The sequence below is a fragment of the Nicotiana tabacum genome, chromosome 17 (genome assembly GCF_000715075.1).
Source record: "Nicotiana tabacum cultivar K326 chromosome 17, ASM71507v2, whole genome shotgun sequence".
Classification (NCBI taxonomy): domain Eukaryota; kingdom Viridiplantae; phylum Streptophyta; class Magnoliopsida; order Solanales; family Solanaceae; genus Nicotiana; species Nicotiana tabacum.
Window position 1 is genome coordinate 121,526,018 of NC_134096.1, and position 16,444 is coordinate 121,542,461.

At 34.4% G+C, this 16,444-nt stretch overlaps 1 protein-coding gene across 2 annotated transcripts; it reads right to left on the reverse strand.

Annotated features, from left to right (window-relative positions):
* Positions 1 to 682: 682 nt before the first annotated feature.
* On the reverse strand, positions 683 to 6,100 carry LOC107802181 (uncharacterized). Of its 2 annotated transcripts, none has more exons than XM_075234980.1 (7): positions 5,654 to 6,100; positions 3,399 to 3,790; positions 2,648 to 2,724; positions 2,520 to 2,556; positions 2,102 to 2,309; positions 1,526 to 1,847; positions 683 to 1,128 (listed from the first exon to the last, which is right to left on the reverse strand). In XM_075234980.1, exons 2-7 carry the CDS (start codon positions 3,772 to 3,774, stop codon positions 946 to 948), a joined length of 1,203 nt encoding a protein of 400 aa, XP_075091081.1. In that variant the 5' UTR covers positions 3,775 to 3,790; positions 5,654 to 6,100; the 3' UTR covers positions 683 to 945. The 2 variants fall into 2 exon arrangements, with proteins under 2 accessions (XP_075091081.1, XP_016481117.2); XM_016625631.2 differs by having other exon boundaries at positions 3,399 to 3,833; positions 5,654 to 6,099.
* Between the last annotated feature and the right edge of the window lie 10,344 nt (positions 6,101 to 16,444).

Consider the following 16,444-nt stretch of genomic DNA (forward strand, 5'->3'; position numbering starts at 1 on the left):
TTAGTCGCCGCCCCGGTATCCCCAATTACACCCAATTCTCTGGTAATCGCTATCGAATTCCTTTCAATTGTCTCAATTTTACTAGGGCTAGTGTTTGCATGTTTCGTCGGAGCTCCAGAAACTAATTTTTCACTACTAATTACCTTATGAGGAGTTTTCATACTTCCTTTGTGGCTGACAATGGCGGCCACTGTTCCATTGGTGTTTTCCCTGCTTCTTTGATCGTAGTACTCTGCGTTCCTCGACTTTGAGTGGTGCTGCTCATTCCTGTGTAATCAACCAGCTGGGTCGTGGTTGCATTTCTCTTCGGCCTATCCCTCCCCATTGCTAGCGAGCGTACGTTAGCACATGCACTCTATCGTGCGCTGAGCGCGAAGAGAGATAGCTTTTGAAGAAGTTGCATTTTTGAAGTGATAAAAACTTCATATTTGATTCTAAAATTGCAATTTGAAGTGATAAGAACTTCCGATAAAATAATTAAAACTTCAGATCTGATTCTGAACTCTAAATTTGTAACTTCAGATGCAAATTCTGAAGTGTATTCCAAAGTGGGTAAATTTGCAAAAAAGAATATGTTCGGCTACAGCGTAAACAGTATCCCAAAATTGGGTATTTATGTACTTCCTCAATAATCTTTACTTAGTTGTACCCGTCTATACTAAATATAGTTGCAGGACACTCAGAGTCAAAACTAAAAACTGGTATTGTTAAACAAAGAAAAATAACAATCAGAGGGATAAGTGGCAACTCAAAGTGTATGTTTACGGCCTATAAGGCAAGTACTTAGGAGATCTCACTCCAATGCAATAATTTCCTGATATGCTAATTGCATGGTCAGATCTCAAGTACTCACCCCCCTACGTATAGGCCGCTCTTCTATGTCTGAACATATTAAAGTAACAAGCTAATATAAAACTTTTGTATGTTTTAGAACTCTACTTTCTCTTAGGTTTCACTTAATGAATAAGTAGGCAGAGAAAGAGAAAGCATTGTGTTCATTTCTGACTGATGATCCATCCTCTTGCTATGATGAGTATTCTTCTCATTCTCGCTTTCTGTGCTTCTGCTTAATCTTAGTTGCAAATCAGGTAGCCAACCTTTTCCCGTGAAACTCTTGTCTTCTTTCATCTGCAAAGTAAAATTACCAATATAATGAAGTAGTGCAACAACAAGGAAAAAAAGAAAGATGAAATCCCAGTTATAATATATATATGGGTATTATAACTCATCGAGAGTTACCGTCTTAACATATTTAATTTTCAATTAATGTAAAACGGATCTAAGTTTGGTCGCTTGTTAAAGCTCCTAGTAAAATAAGTTCTCGAGAATTGCACAAGATCATATAAGGAGTTCAATTGCACCATCACCAGCTGCAGTGGGATAATCCACATATATATGACTACAATCAATTCATATCCAAAGAAGTAATGCAACAACAAGGAAACAAGGAAAGATGAAATCCCAATAAATAATAGTACTCCATATGAGGAGCTATATATATATGTGTGTGCTTCTATATATTTACCTCAAGCCTTGTTGGTGTCTCCAAATTTTGCTCAAGGGTATTGTATCTGCAATTCCATTTGGAATATGGTTGCGCTACATTTTGTTGAAGCAAATATTGGGAGTTTTTAGCTGAACAAATATTGGAAAAATCAGAATTTTTCTCCTCCCACTGATTGGCGATGAATACACTCGGAGGCCACCTTTTCTCTTCACGAAATTGGCTTGACCTGATGGAGCCAATTTCATGGCCTCCATTTTTTTGAAATTGTCTTGGTGTGGATAGCTTTTCTCGAGTGGTGTTATTAAGTAAGCCCCCCTGATTGGAAGACCACTGCAAGTACCTGTACATTAAATCATTGAGTTTAACTTTTATATAATGATAATATTGGGTTTTTTTATTAATATATCTGGTCCTTATTAAAAGATAATTATACGTAATATTCAATAAAAAGTGGAATTAGTAAACTAGCAATGCAGACAATTACTTGTAAAAATTTATTTATACTGTCAGTTTATATATATGTTAAATAAAAAATTATTAAGAATAGTTAAGCAAGTCAAGTAGAAGATTATCATTGACTAGTTGAAATTGTACCTGGAAAAGATGTCCTTGGTCTGATCATATGGGGGTCTCGAAAAGGAATTTCGAAAATGGCCTTTAACATGGTCATGATCATAGTTAAAGTTCCTAGCTAACACAATGGCACCATTCTTCATCTTGAAATCTTGTAGAGGGTTATATCTTTGCCCTACATTTCTGTAGAAATAGCTTCTTCCTTGCATTGCTCTATTACGACCTAACACTATACCAAAATGAAGCACCATCAAGATTAATCATAGTTAGTATATATTGCACATGAGGAAAATGGGTTAAGAGCATTTTGTCCGCCTAAAGTTACATGTCAATTGTAGATAAGGACAATTAACTGGTAACTTAAGGAGGATAAATGATCTTAACATGTATACTTGGTTGGAAGGAAAGAAGTTTCAAATTTGATGATATAAGTACGTACCTTGTCCAGATTCATCAAGTTTCTTGCTTCGATACATCTGGATCAAATAAGTAACGAGTTAACTCATTTTTAAGAACAAAAAATTAACAAACATACTTGATGAATATAAGTATTTCAACTCACAATACCTGCAAATGACTTTTTACATGGGCAATACTTAGACCTCTCACGTTCATCAACTGGAGCACCAACTTTGGTGTGGCTCCTGCCAACCCAGAGTTGACCTTAAGCAGTAAACAAATATTTCCAGAAACTAGGGCGAGAATCTTATTTTACATAAATAACACATGTGGCAACAATAACTTTTTTTATAACAATATACATAAACTAAGAAACAAAAAAGTGGCAACAATAACTTTTCTTATAACAATGTACATAAAGCTTGACATCTCTAGGGGGGGAAGATACACATTGGTTAAAATTTTAGACATACTTGCGACAATATCGGGATTAATTATATAGCTAGTTAATAAAGGAAGGCATCTAATTCAATAATGTCTTGCCTCTTAAAAGCCTTTCATAAAATAAGGATGTAACTTACATACACTAGTACTATAAATAATTTTTATATTATTGTATTTTAATATGTTGTAGAAGATGACTTTTTTATTAATGAATTATGTGATCTTGTTGTGCAAAAAACTTAAGTAGTTAAAGAGAACACTCATTTTTTTATTTAATTATGTATTAATCATTTATATTCAAGATTATAAATCTCATTATTCAGTTATTATTGCATGTAATTATTGTATAGTGTAAAATATAGCGTAAAAATATTTTTACATTGTTAGTATTAGTATGTAGACGTTAAACTCAATAAAATACATGTTGAGTAAATGTGAATAGAACTGCATCTTCAAGCAATAGGTAGTGACTTACTTTCTTGACCACCCAGCGTTTCAATGGCATGCACAAAGGAGCGATGGAGTTCAGGAGTCCAACGTAGCCTTGGCATTTTTGATCGAACATAATGCCTAACGTTTTTCTTTTCAACACGTCCGGATCCATCACCGCAGCTATTGTTATAATTTTCTGAGTTCCCTTCATCTGTTGTTTTCTCACTACTGTTTTCCACACTAACCTCAATGGCTGCTTCTTCTTCTTCTTCTTCACTTTCCCTTTTGTTGTCTTCGTTCAGATCAATGAATGAGACCATTTTGCTTTGGGAGGAAGAATCTGAAGATGTTTCCATAATGTATTCCATAGTATTTCTCATCATCTCTTCATTGGCTTGTTTCACTGAGTTTTCAGTCATGGCTACGTCCAAGTTACTGAACAAGTTAGGCAAAGAGGTCTTCAGTGCAAGAAACAAGCCTGGATTGTGTATGAATAAATAAGTCAATAAAATTAGACTTGAAGAGAATAGAATTAAAGAGATTATTCATGGTAAAATAGATAATTGAATTGCATGCAGAATCCCGTGAACCAGTGAGTCTCTCAACTTGTGTGTCCAAAGACATTAGTCTGAGGGCACAAAACGCGTAAAAAAAATAGAACCAGTAGCTACCTTGTAAAGCTTTTTCTTGATCTTGTTCTAACCCTCTAATGGTAACTTATGTACAAGATGCCACAACACTTCTACATATAACAACTATGGAATCAACATATATATATATTGTTGGAATCAAAATAACAAAGAACCAGTGAAAGTTAACAAGCAAACCTTGAATGACGCAAGTTAACAAGCTGAATGACAATAAATCAAAATACAAAAAAAAATATACTAAAAGACGTATTTCATTTTAATATAATTTGATTGACTAATACGTATTAAAAATTACTTATTGAGATAATAAATTCTAGCTCCTCCTAAACAAGATTTTCATAAAGACTAGATTAAGGACGTTATTGTTATGTTGTATATATGAGGGAAAAATACTCCAATTTATAAAAGTGCAAATACTTTTCTTCCCAGAAAATGATTTGTCAAATATGAAAGAGTAATTTTAATCGGAAAATCAGGATAAACCCTAACACATATTCAGTTTTACCATGTACTCAGTTACCAGTCTGTTGTACTGCCTGCAGTATTAACATTGTATTCTCCTGCCATTAATGGTACCAAAAAACATTTCTGACAGTTTGAGCTGGAAGTTTGCAGAAGCCAGATGGGAGAAACTAATATTTTAATCGGCACAAGTCTGTTGGAATTTAATGGTAATTCCTAGTGCATGGTTTATCATTTTCCTACTCCAGCATAAATGTAAGTAGATATATGACTTAAAGAAATGTTAATAGTCAAATAAAGACTGTTGAAGCTGGCAGGTACAAGACGGGGGTAACAAAAATTGCCGAATTTTTCTTGATTTAAAATCCTGCAACATTTATTCCTGTTTTATATCCTCTACTAGTATGAAACTTTACTGTGTAATGTGTACTTCATTTTTCTTTACAACGCAAAGAAAAATGGAAAAAGAAAAGTTTGATTAAGTACGGAGAGAAGTATAACCATATATAATACTCCATAAAATAAAATTTCGTTATTGGAAATTCTCTAAAACTAATAGATTTAATAATGGATACTGAAAATTTTGGAAGACCCTAACGACATCTTTATTATAAGACCATATATCTCTTGCATCAAGTAGTCTGAAAATAAAAAGAAATATTCCTGGGAAAATGGCCTTAACATCCTACTTAGTCCAAGATAACAAGTAAAGAAATATTTCTTCAAAAGAAAGAAGAAGGGAGAAGGGGAAAGAAGAAAAACCAAACTATTTGTTCCTAGCTGGAACATGATCAATAAAAAGAAGAAAAAAAAGTAGAGGATTCAAGAAGGCTGATATAGACCTTGTGGATAAATCACTTGAAAAGAAAAGAAGCTAAGGCTGACAAAATTCGAAGCTGTCCATTTTGTTCTTGATTTTCTGTCTATAAGGACAAGGAAAGTAAGAAGTTTTATTTTTCCTTCTACTTAATTAGTGGCTCTTTAGGATATAAATTAAGGCCTGATTATTGGATCATCTAAATTCATGTATAACCAAACAAAAGGTTTTAAAACTGAAAGCATATAAAGAAATTAAAAAGGAGAACGCGCGATGAGCACATAAATCATAATGATAAAGAGTTCCTATTTTTCCATACTTTATACAGGTGGGAGGGAGAAGTTTGTGGTTGTTTTTCTAAATACAAACCATGAACTGTAACTCCTGTGTGCTGCTTCTTTCAAGAATTTGTATCAGAAGTATCAGCTGCTTTGCTTAGTCCAGACCTTCTATAGACGATCACTTGCTGCAGATGAATCAAACACACATAATTTGGCTTGAATATTTACAACAATAATAGTTACGTCTCAATTCCAAGCAAATAGATCGAGTCCACTATATGAATCATTACTCTCTATGGCCGCACAAATTCAGATTGAAAATATATGAGAAGAAAAAATAACTTCCTTTTGGTTGAGGGTGGGGGAGTGAGAGAGGAAAGGGTAAAGGAGAAGGTGGTGCTGTTTTTCCTTTGGGCGTTGGGAGGTTTTTATTTGATTCAACGATGGAATTTATTTTCAATGCCAACGTTGATATAACTTTTCTATGGAGTTTTATTTTTGAACTTAGATTAAAGGATACATTTATTTTAACAAGAAAATTACAAACTGAACGGTATATGGTCAGACTGTCCACTTGATGCTCATTATAATGTAATAATTCTAGCATTATTGAGGATGCAGGTGAGACTGGTCCTCCTTTTGGTTGAATTTTAGTATCATGTGATTTTCCCGAAATGTAATTTTAAAATTAGTAAAACCAATTTTCCATTTCTTTTTTGACAGTTGTCCCATCCCATCTCCACCCTTCTTTACCTCATTCTTCCTTTCTCATGTGATTATCTTATACTTTGACCTATGTTGAGGACTTTCCCATTGTATGTATAATAAATAAATCTTCTTCTTTTTTTTTAATGATAATAAAAGCCAAAGGAGTCGGCCGTAGCCAAAAGTCTTATTCATATGGCCATTGTCCAAAAATTATAATGGGTATTTTTTGGACATAATGGGTGTCTCTTGTGTGTGTTTATCATCCTCTTGAGAACTCTAAGAATTCAGGCTTACTACATTAAAACCTTTATAATCTGGCTGAGTTTACTCATGATTTAGATATATGGGGCTCTTTTTGTTACTCTTTGATAAATTAAACCAAGTTTAGAAGGATTATTCCGTATTAAGCCAAAGAATTAAGATAAGAACTCTTTCTTAAACAATTACTATAGTTTATGAACTTTTGAACTATTTTCATACATAATCCAGATAATGAAACTAGGTGGATGAGGTGGTAAATCACCGTAATGGCTCCACGAAACTTAGAAACGTGCATAATAACATATGGGACATACGAGTTCGCCCTTCACGAACTAGCTGCCTAGGTAGGGTTGGTTTCTTGGTCAAAAGATCTCAACGTGTAATTTCTAGCCGTGACTGATACGTGATTGGAGCACATGGGTCACAATATTATACTGCTCTTTTTTCACTTTATGTGATACTTACTACGGAGTATTATTAATGGAAATCAAACAAAGAAGTTTTATCACGTTTTTGTAAATATTTTGAATTGTATATTATTGTGATTTTAGTACTTCTTATGTAATTTCTAAATATAAAAAAAAAAATCTGAATTTTCAAAATTCTAGTTTGTATTCATATTGAAAAAAATTAGTTAGTTTAACTCTCATACTTTGAAAATGTTCACATAAATTAAAATTTAGACATAATTTTGTGTATTAAGCACAACACAATGTCAAAGACATTATTAAAGAAGTATCTAAAATAATTATTTTTTACTAATTTAACTTTTTAAAATGAAGGTCACAAAATTAAGAGTAGAGTAGAATGCATGTCCTCTGACTAACAATTTGTCTTCTTAAATGACATGATCGTACAAATCAATACTAGTCGCAATCTGCAAATTTCTCCAATGTAGTTTCTAGGCTTCATGAGTGGCTAGTACCTTAGTCTGCACTTTATCTTAATAGGCTTGTTTTAGGGTTATTTCTACGGGTAGGGTGTAACCCGGTCATTATCCACATACAGAACTCACACAGTGTGGGTCATATTTAACCTCCCGTAAAAATTTATACGCACCAACAGTTTACCTAAATAACACTAATGTATCATGGTTAAAGCATGAATTAAAGTGAACATGTGAATTAATTCAATATGTTTTAGTGCTTAAAGTATATATAAAAACATATATCAATATATTCATTGAGTTTGTATAAATATCGAGTGAAAGTTTCTTCCCCCTCCCCAGTAATGATTACATAGCTAAGTATTAAATGTTGATAAAAATTATTGATCTCCATCCATGGCGTGGTATTTGTCACACTCTAGAATATATAGGCTTGCATTCTCCTATTTTGAATATGTGCAGATTTCTCAACCGAAATTATCAATTTTGAAATCCATCCAGTTTAGAATTAGTTAAAACTTTTAAGTACTATATAATATATAGATAGTTATTCCGTCATAGACTTGTGCGCGAGAAATTATTTTTCATAGATAGAGGTCCCATGGAAGGCAAGGAATCTTTCATAGTAGTATAATTTATTATCATGGAAAATTAATCTTCCACCAAAACAATGACTAAGTTTTCATATGTAAAATAAAGGCCCTACCAATTACCATCCGGTTTCCATATTTCTTATACTTGTTCTCGCCAAGTCTTTCATTAATCTAGATCCTAGATATGATGAAGAATTATATATATCCCTAGCCTTTTAAGATAATTTATTTGCTGTTTAAATATAGCTAACATTGAAGATTGAATTTAAGTGTTACATGATAGGGTACAAGTGGTGGGTGAAATACAACAATTAGTCAATTTTTGGCGGGACCGTTGCAATCAAAGAAGTTGTAAAAACCTTGACTTTGGCATCCACTAACGTATATGCCGACTGCATCATTAGATCACTAGGATAATACAAGGTTAATTGAACAAAATCAAGTTGACCTAAATAATTTAGAAAATTATCATTCAAATGGACCCAATTATAAGGGAGCCGCCAATTAATGCTTGTCTAAAATTACGATATCAAGATTATGGGTGTTCAAACCGAACCGAAAAACAATACTAAACCGATTAAAAAATCTGACTAGATTTGGTTTGATATAGATTGGTATTGAGTAAAAAAGCTCGAAATATTTTTATATATAATTTTTTTTTAAAATGTCTAGAAATATTTGAGATACTCTCATAGAATATAATATTTAATAGAACTAAGAAATTACTCATCGATTTTTATTTACTTTAAATAATGGGTTGTATCATCATTTTCTTATCAAGTGTTATTTAAATACGTCATTCTCTTTGTTCTTTCACATTCATAAGTCAAGATTTGTTAAATTTTTATATCTTTTTCGAATTTGAAATGACATCTTGATAATTTTAATATTAAATAAAATATATTATTATTTAGGTTTCATAATAGTTTTTATATTTAATTATTAATGCGGTTAACCTTGAAAGCATACATCAACGAAAGATTATTGTTAAACGACTAAGAAAATAACTATCATGTATTACTTAAAAAAATTCTCCCATAAGATATCTTAATAGATCATATGTTTGTCAGTTTTTTCAGTTTTTACTAAACATATATTTAATTATCAAAACTTTATCTATAACTTTAACAAAGTAAAACTGAAATAATGTTCATGTAATAAGAAAATCTGAAAACCCGAACAAACCGACAAAACCGAACCAATTCAAATTGATATAGTTGGTTTGATTTGATTTTGATAAAAATCGAACAAACCCAGGTAATCAAGATGTAGAGAAGTTCTTTGAAGTTTTACTGTGACATAAACATGATCTTCTCATTCTCTAAAGTTCGATTCTCTTTTATGTAGTTTGTTTATGTAATGCTCACTTTTGTTCTTTTTCTTTCCTTTTTTGATTTTCTGGCAATTTGTTTTGTGTTCTTACGGAGTAAATAAGACAGTCATGGTTTTCATGAGTTTACACTCCCTAATTAAATCGATTTAATTTGCAATGGGAAATCGCGATTAAACTGACAAAACAACAGTCAAATTTTGATGTATTCAGCGACCTGCCACTAATTAATAACGCATCATGTATTCGAGAACGACTTAAAATATTGGGGAATAAATTCTAAAAGAGCTAGGTAAAATCCAGTTGTCTCCTACTTAATAAATTCTCAAAACCAAACAAATAATATTGATTTAATACTAGAATAAAAAAAGCCTCAGAAGAGACCCCTTCCACTATCAAAAATTTCTCAGCGTTTACTTTCAATTCAAAGCGAATGCTAATAGTCTTAATTTTTTTTTAATCCCCAATGGATTGACAATGGTCAGTGTCCTCATATATCCCCATTGTTTTAACTTTCATTTTTTTAATTGGAAACCCTACATTAGTTAAAATATACTTGAAATTTTGTCTTCACGTATGCATGGGGAGTTAGCTTCTCACAACTTCCCACTACTAATTTTACCCACTACAGGTTAATTATCATTTGTTAATCATACTCTATTCCTAAAAAGGATAAGCGGTCACTGCAAATATAATGCGATCTAAGAGTCCGGAGTCAAATTCCACAGAGAACTAAGGTTTAACTACAACTGTTCACTATTACCAAGAATACAAGCTTGAACAATTCCTACGTTATAAATATTAAGATTCTTATTACTAACTAATTAACTAATAAATTAAAATAGTAAATTAACAACTAAAGATACTTAGGGTTTGAGACAAGAATAAGGAGGTCTAGAGTTATGATTTCCCCGATTACCGAATCCTTCCCGCTACGTCTCCTATAATTTCGCCTAATTATTCTCTACTAATCATGAGCACTTCAGGTGTCGTAATTCTCTCCCGAGCAACTACAATAATTTACTAGATATATTCTCCCGAACTACGCTAGCTGACACAATCTTACCGCTCACTATGACCACGTCAAGGCTTTGTTATTCCTAAACTCACCTTTAAACTTGCCGTATTAATTCCTCATATACGTTAGGAGTGACATTGTTCAACAACTACCTAAATATTTACCTTTTCCCAAGCAATATATAATTAATAGGCTCAGTCAATTGATGGTCATTCAATCAATAGAAATAAGCACGTAGTTGAACAAGTAAAGAAATTCAAAGGCTAAATTGTATTCAAACTTAACAAGAATTCATCCTCCAAAAGGTTTCATCAAAATCCTAAATAATAAATTAGCTACTCATAGTAGTATATGAAAATACAACACCAAAATTCATAACCAACAATAGAAAATAGGAAGAAGAAAGGAAAAACTCGTGGTTGAATCCCACTCCTTGCTCTTAGTGTATTCTTGCCTCCAAAGGTGTTGTGTAACCCTAAAGTAGTGTCTCCTCCTCCAAAGTTCTGTAAAAATCATGTTTGTGTATTTATATGACCTAGGTAATGTGGAGGGTCGTCCAATACAATCCAATCTCGGATAGGAGAGCTGAAATCTGCGTCTACCTTCGCGCATCGCGCACCTATGGACGTGGACTCAACTTTTGCAATTTTCCAGTTCGCGAAGTGATTTGTGACTTCACTTCACTTCGTTGTTTTGTGCCTTCAGTATTCTCCTTTTTCGCGTCCGTTTTTGTGCCACGCACGAGATTGGACGAGCTCCCATTTCTTTTCATCTCTTCCTTTTTGTGTCAAATTGTCATCTTTTGATCATTTATCATCCAAACTCGTTCCTACACATAAGAAACACATAATTAGCATATTTCACTTCAAAAATCACGTAATCTCCCATGACTCACACAAGAATTAATGTGCAAATATACTAAAAAATATGTACTTTTCATCATTTATCACCACCCCACGCTTAAACTTTTGTTTGTCCTCGAGCAACTTAAAATTAAGCACGTCGGCAAGTACACTTTTCAAAATATACTCAAGCATCTTACCAAGGACAATGGTTTATATCAATGCTTAGAACCTGACATAAGGACTCTTCATACTCTCCTCATTTTTAGACCAATGCCAAGACTATTTAAGATATTTGTGTGACTCTTCTAACATCCTAGCCTTAAATGTTGACTCCACTACATTCCTCTTTATGACTCGCTTCTTGTGCAAACTAAAAATATAAGTTCCTTACCAATCTGTTGTAAAGCATGTGCCTTCACCAATAAAATAAAGAGAGCAATCAGTACGCACACTCAAATATGAATTCAAGTATAATTTAAGGACTCACAAAATGAAAGAATTCACTCACTCTCGCAAAGAAACTCATGTTCCCCCAAAGCTTGTACCATATGCTTGCCTGTAATGTAAGTCTCTACTACTTTAAGCTCGCAAAGTCTAGGATCAATTAGGTCTATATGGGTTGTAATGTAGGCTAAGGGACGGGTAGGATAGATATGGATAATAGTGACTAACCCTCCCAAGCACTTTTAATACAATAGACTTTAACTTTTAAGCACATCCTCTTCATGATCACTCAACATATCGCTATGAAACCGTACATAATGTAGCCCACTAACTTTAAGCATATCTACATAAATACTAGCACATATGAAAGTGAATTGGAGGGATTTTTTTTATTTTGTATTTTCTTTTTCTTTCTTTCTTTTTTTCAATATCTTTTCAACACCCTCCATAAATTGATATTTTCGGCTAGTGGCTCTCTCAATACACACATGCACCATAAATTGATATTTTCAGCTAGTGGCTCTCTCAATACACACATGCACCTTTTGTCCTTTCTATGGCTTCACTCAAAAACTATCCAATCTCTTTTCCTTATTTTGTAGCGACTTAAGTACTTTCGGAGGTAAATGTTCAACAAGATTTAATTAAAAATAAAAGGGATTCGTCTTGTAATGTGGGTACCAAAGAAAAGGTTTACTGGCTCAAATGGGCTAACAAAGGATAATTTTTTATCACTGGAATGCAAGTAGCTCAGAAGTCAATTAAATAAACGCCTATATCATTTTCTAGACTGGCAAAGCTTACTTATTTCACTTCAACTCATACACAAGGTAAGTTCTAGACTAACAAGGGACGACACAGAGTAAAACCAAATATCTCACCTCACACAATGTACATGACTTACTCAGGACGGCTCAGACCCGACTCTCAAGTTAAAGTAACTAGCACAATCATCATATAATTCAAACACTAGGAAGTAAAAGGAGTCAATAGATGAGCCCAAGCGTCAAAACAAACACATATACTCTCAAGGCATATAGTCACAAGAATAAAGAAGAAAGTATTCAGTATAAATGCTCTAGCTCTACGCCCCAACATAAAACATGTCAAAAAGCATAAATACTCAAGTTCTTCCCATTACATTATCAGTTAAAACAAAAAAGAAAAAAAATTATATTTTTTTTAGACTTTAAACCCTCAAGAAAACTGTCTAGGAAGTCCATCGTTGGGAAAAGTCCAATACAATGCATCCTGATGATGAGCTCATGTACTCGCGCTCTCAGAGTTCTCAATCTCACTGCCTCGCATTCTCTCTCATTATGCTCAGCACACTCAATCACTCAACGTTATAAAATACCCGTTGCGACATGCAGCCTGATGCCTGTTTATAGTCGATTCCTCTCACTAGGGGTGTGCAGACTTCAGAGGTGCTCCTTTCAGCCCAAGCGCTATATCGTTGTAGCATGCAGCCCAACCCAATCATATAAGTAGCCATAAAGTTCATTGCGGCGTGCAACCCAATCCACATAATGTAATTAATATATCAATGCGGCGTGCAGCCTGATCCCATAAAATATAATCAATATAACATGCTGCGGCGTGCAGCCCGATCCCAAAATATCACTCTCACTCAAGCCCTCGGCCTCACTCAGTCATCAATCTCTCCAGTCTCTCTCACAGGCTCACAATGTCATGAAACTAGCCCGACAATAATGATATGAAGTATCAATAAATAACTGAGACTGAGATATTATATGAATGCATGAATATGACTGAGTACGAAATATCAGTGAAATCAGTGAGATGACAGTAAGAAACGACCACTATGGGTCCAAACAATATCGGCATAATGCCCAAACATGATATCTAGCATGATTGACAGCTTAACTACTTTATCACAAGATGAAAATACGGATATCAACAAAGTAAGGCCACTATACAGTGCCATGGAAATAACAGAGTCCTAATTCACATGGTGCACGCCCACACGCCCGATCACATAACACGTATTTCAGGGTTTCATACCCTCAGGACTAAGATTAGAAGAGTTACTTACCTCGAACAAGCCAATACTAATGCCGAGCAAGCCAAGCGATGCTCCAAAGATGCCATCACGCACGTTCCGACCACCAAACGGCTCGAAACTAACCAAAAACAACTCAAATACATGAAACAATGCTAAAAGAGCCAGTGCCGATCGAAAAAGATCAAATCTTGAATCAAAATCCCAAAACCTGCCAAAAGCCCAACCTGGGCCCGTACTTCGAAACCCGATAAAATTTATAAAATTCAACAACCATTCAATTATGAGTCCAAGCATACTAGTTTCACTCAAATCCGATCCCAATTCGATGTTCAAAACTCAAAACTTCATATTATGAAACTTTAGGCCAAAACCCCCAATTTCCTCTTTAAAATTCATAATTCCATTACCAAAAATGAAGATAGATTCATGAAATATAACCAAAACCGAGTAGAGAACACTTACCCCGTCCAAATATACCAACAAGTCGCATAACATAACACGGACCTACTCGAGGCCTCAAAACGCACATAACAAGTTCAGAACGACGAATCACACCTTAATTCGAATTCAATGAACTTTGAAACTTCAACTTCCACAACTGATGCTGAAACATATCAAATTATGCCTGATTGACCTCAAATTTTGCACACAAGTCACATTCGACATTACGGACCTGCTCCAACTTCCAGAATCGAAATCCGACCCCGATATCAAAAAGTCCAATCCCGTCATACTTTCCAAAATTTCAACTTTCTCCATTTCAAGCCAAAATTAACCACGGACCTCTATATCGCAATCCGGACGCGTTCCTAAGTCCAAAATCATCCAACGGAGCTAATCAAAATTCCAATCTGAGGTCCAATGCTAAAAAGTCAAACTTGGTCAACTCTTACGAATTTAAAGCTCCCTAGTTGAGAATCATTCTTCCAAATCAGTCTCGAATAACCTGAAAACAAAAACCGACGATTCACACAAGTCAAAATACATCATACGGAGCTATTCACGCCCGTAAACTACCAAGCGAAGTACAAATGCTCAAAACGACCGGTCGGGTCGTTACATCCTCCCACACTTAAGCATATGTTCGTCCTCGAACGTGTCCAGAATTGTTCTCAAAGCCATCAAACTGCCGTATAACCTTACCATGTACATACCCGGAGGTGATCTCACGTCACCCTATCCCATATAGGCCCAACAACACAACATAATTGTAATTCTTAATTCAACCTAGCCCATAAACCTTAGAATCTAATTTTCAACATCCACAATTTCTATAAGATCAGAATCTCGCATCTACACACTGTATAAGTCTGAACAAGCTCTATCAAGTCATATCTATAACCCAAGATGTAATCACATGATGTACCACAAGTCAAAATACATCATACGGAGCTACTCACGCTCGTAAACTATCGAGCGAAGTGCAAATGCTCAAAACGAACGGTCGGGTCGTTACATAGGTGTAGTCAATTGATGGTCATTCAATCAACAGAAATAAGAACGTAGTTGACTAGTAAAGAAATTGATCAAAGGCTAAATTATATTCAAACTTAACAAGAATTCATCCTCCAAAAGGTTCCATCAAAATCCTAAATAACAAATTAGCTACTCATAGTAGTTGTGAAAATATAACACTAAAATTCATAACCAACAATAGAAAACAGGAAGAAGAAAGGAAAAACTCATGGTTGAATCTTTCTCCTTGCTCCTAGTGTATTTTTGCCTCCAAAGGTGTTGCGTAACCCTAAAGTAGTGTTTCCTCCTCCAAAGTTTTGTAAATATCATGTTTAGCGTGTATTTATATGACCTAGGTAGGGTGAAGGGCCGTCCTATACAATCCAATCTCGGATAGGAGAGCTGGAATCCGCGTCCGCCTTCGCGCGTCACGCGCCCATGGACGCGGACTCAACTTTTGCAATTTTCCAGTTCGCGAAGCATTCCGTGCCTTCGCTTTACTTCGCTGTTTGGTGCCTTCAGTTTTCTCTTTTTTCGCGTTTGTTTTCTTGCCACGCACGAGATTGGATGAGCTCCCAATTCTTTCCATCTCTTCCTTTTTATGTCAAATTGTCATCTTTTAATCATTTATCATCCAAACTCGTTCCTACACATAAGAAATACATAATGAGCATATTTTACTTCAAAAATCACGTAATCTCCCGCGACTCACACAATAATCAATATGCAAATATACTCAAAAATATGCATTTTTCATCATTTATCACCACCCCACGCTTAAACTCTTGTTCGTACTCGAGCAACTTAAAATTAAGCACGTCGGGAAGTATACTTTTCAAAACATACTCAAGCATCCTACCAAGGACAATGGTTTATATCAATTCTTAGTATCCGACATAAGGACTCTTCATACTCTTCTCATTTTTAGACCAATGCCAAGACTATTTAAAATATTTATGTGACTCTTCTAACATCCTAGCCTCAAAATTTGACTCCACTACATTCCTCTTTGTGACTCGCTTCTTGTGCAATCTAAAAATACGAGTTCCTTACCAATTTGTTGTAAAGCATGTGCCTTCACCAACAAAATAAAGAGAGCAATCAGTCTGCACACTCAAATATGAATTCAAGCATAATTTAAGGACTCACAGAATGAAAGAATTCGCTCACTCTCGCAAAGAAACTCATATGCCCCCAAAGCTCGTACTATAGGCTTGCTTGTAATGAAAGTCTCACTAATTTAAACTCACAAAATCTAGGATCAATTAGGTCATTTTAGGTTGTAATGTAGTCTAAGGGACGGGTAGTATAGA

What these genes read in the sequence shown, in the direction of transcription:
- LOC107802181 (XM_075234980.1), bottom strand. Translation starts at nt 3,774, where the DNA reads ATGACTGAAAACTCAGTGAAACAAGCCAATGAAGAGATGATGAGAAAT. An exon ending in ATGTAAAAAGTCATTTGCAG is followed by an intron (nt 2,557 to 2,647) that starts GTATTGTGAGTT and finishes TATTTGATCCAG; the next exon opens with ATGTATCGAAGCAAGAAACT. An exon ending in ACCAAGGACATCTTTTCCAG is followed by an intron (nt 1,848 to 2,101) that starts GTACAATTTCAA and finishes TTTAATGTACAG; the next exon opens with GTACTTGCAGTGGTCTTCCA.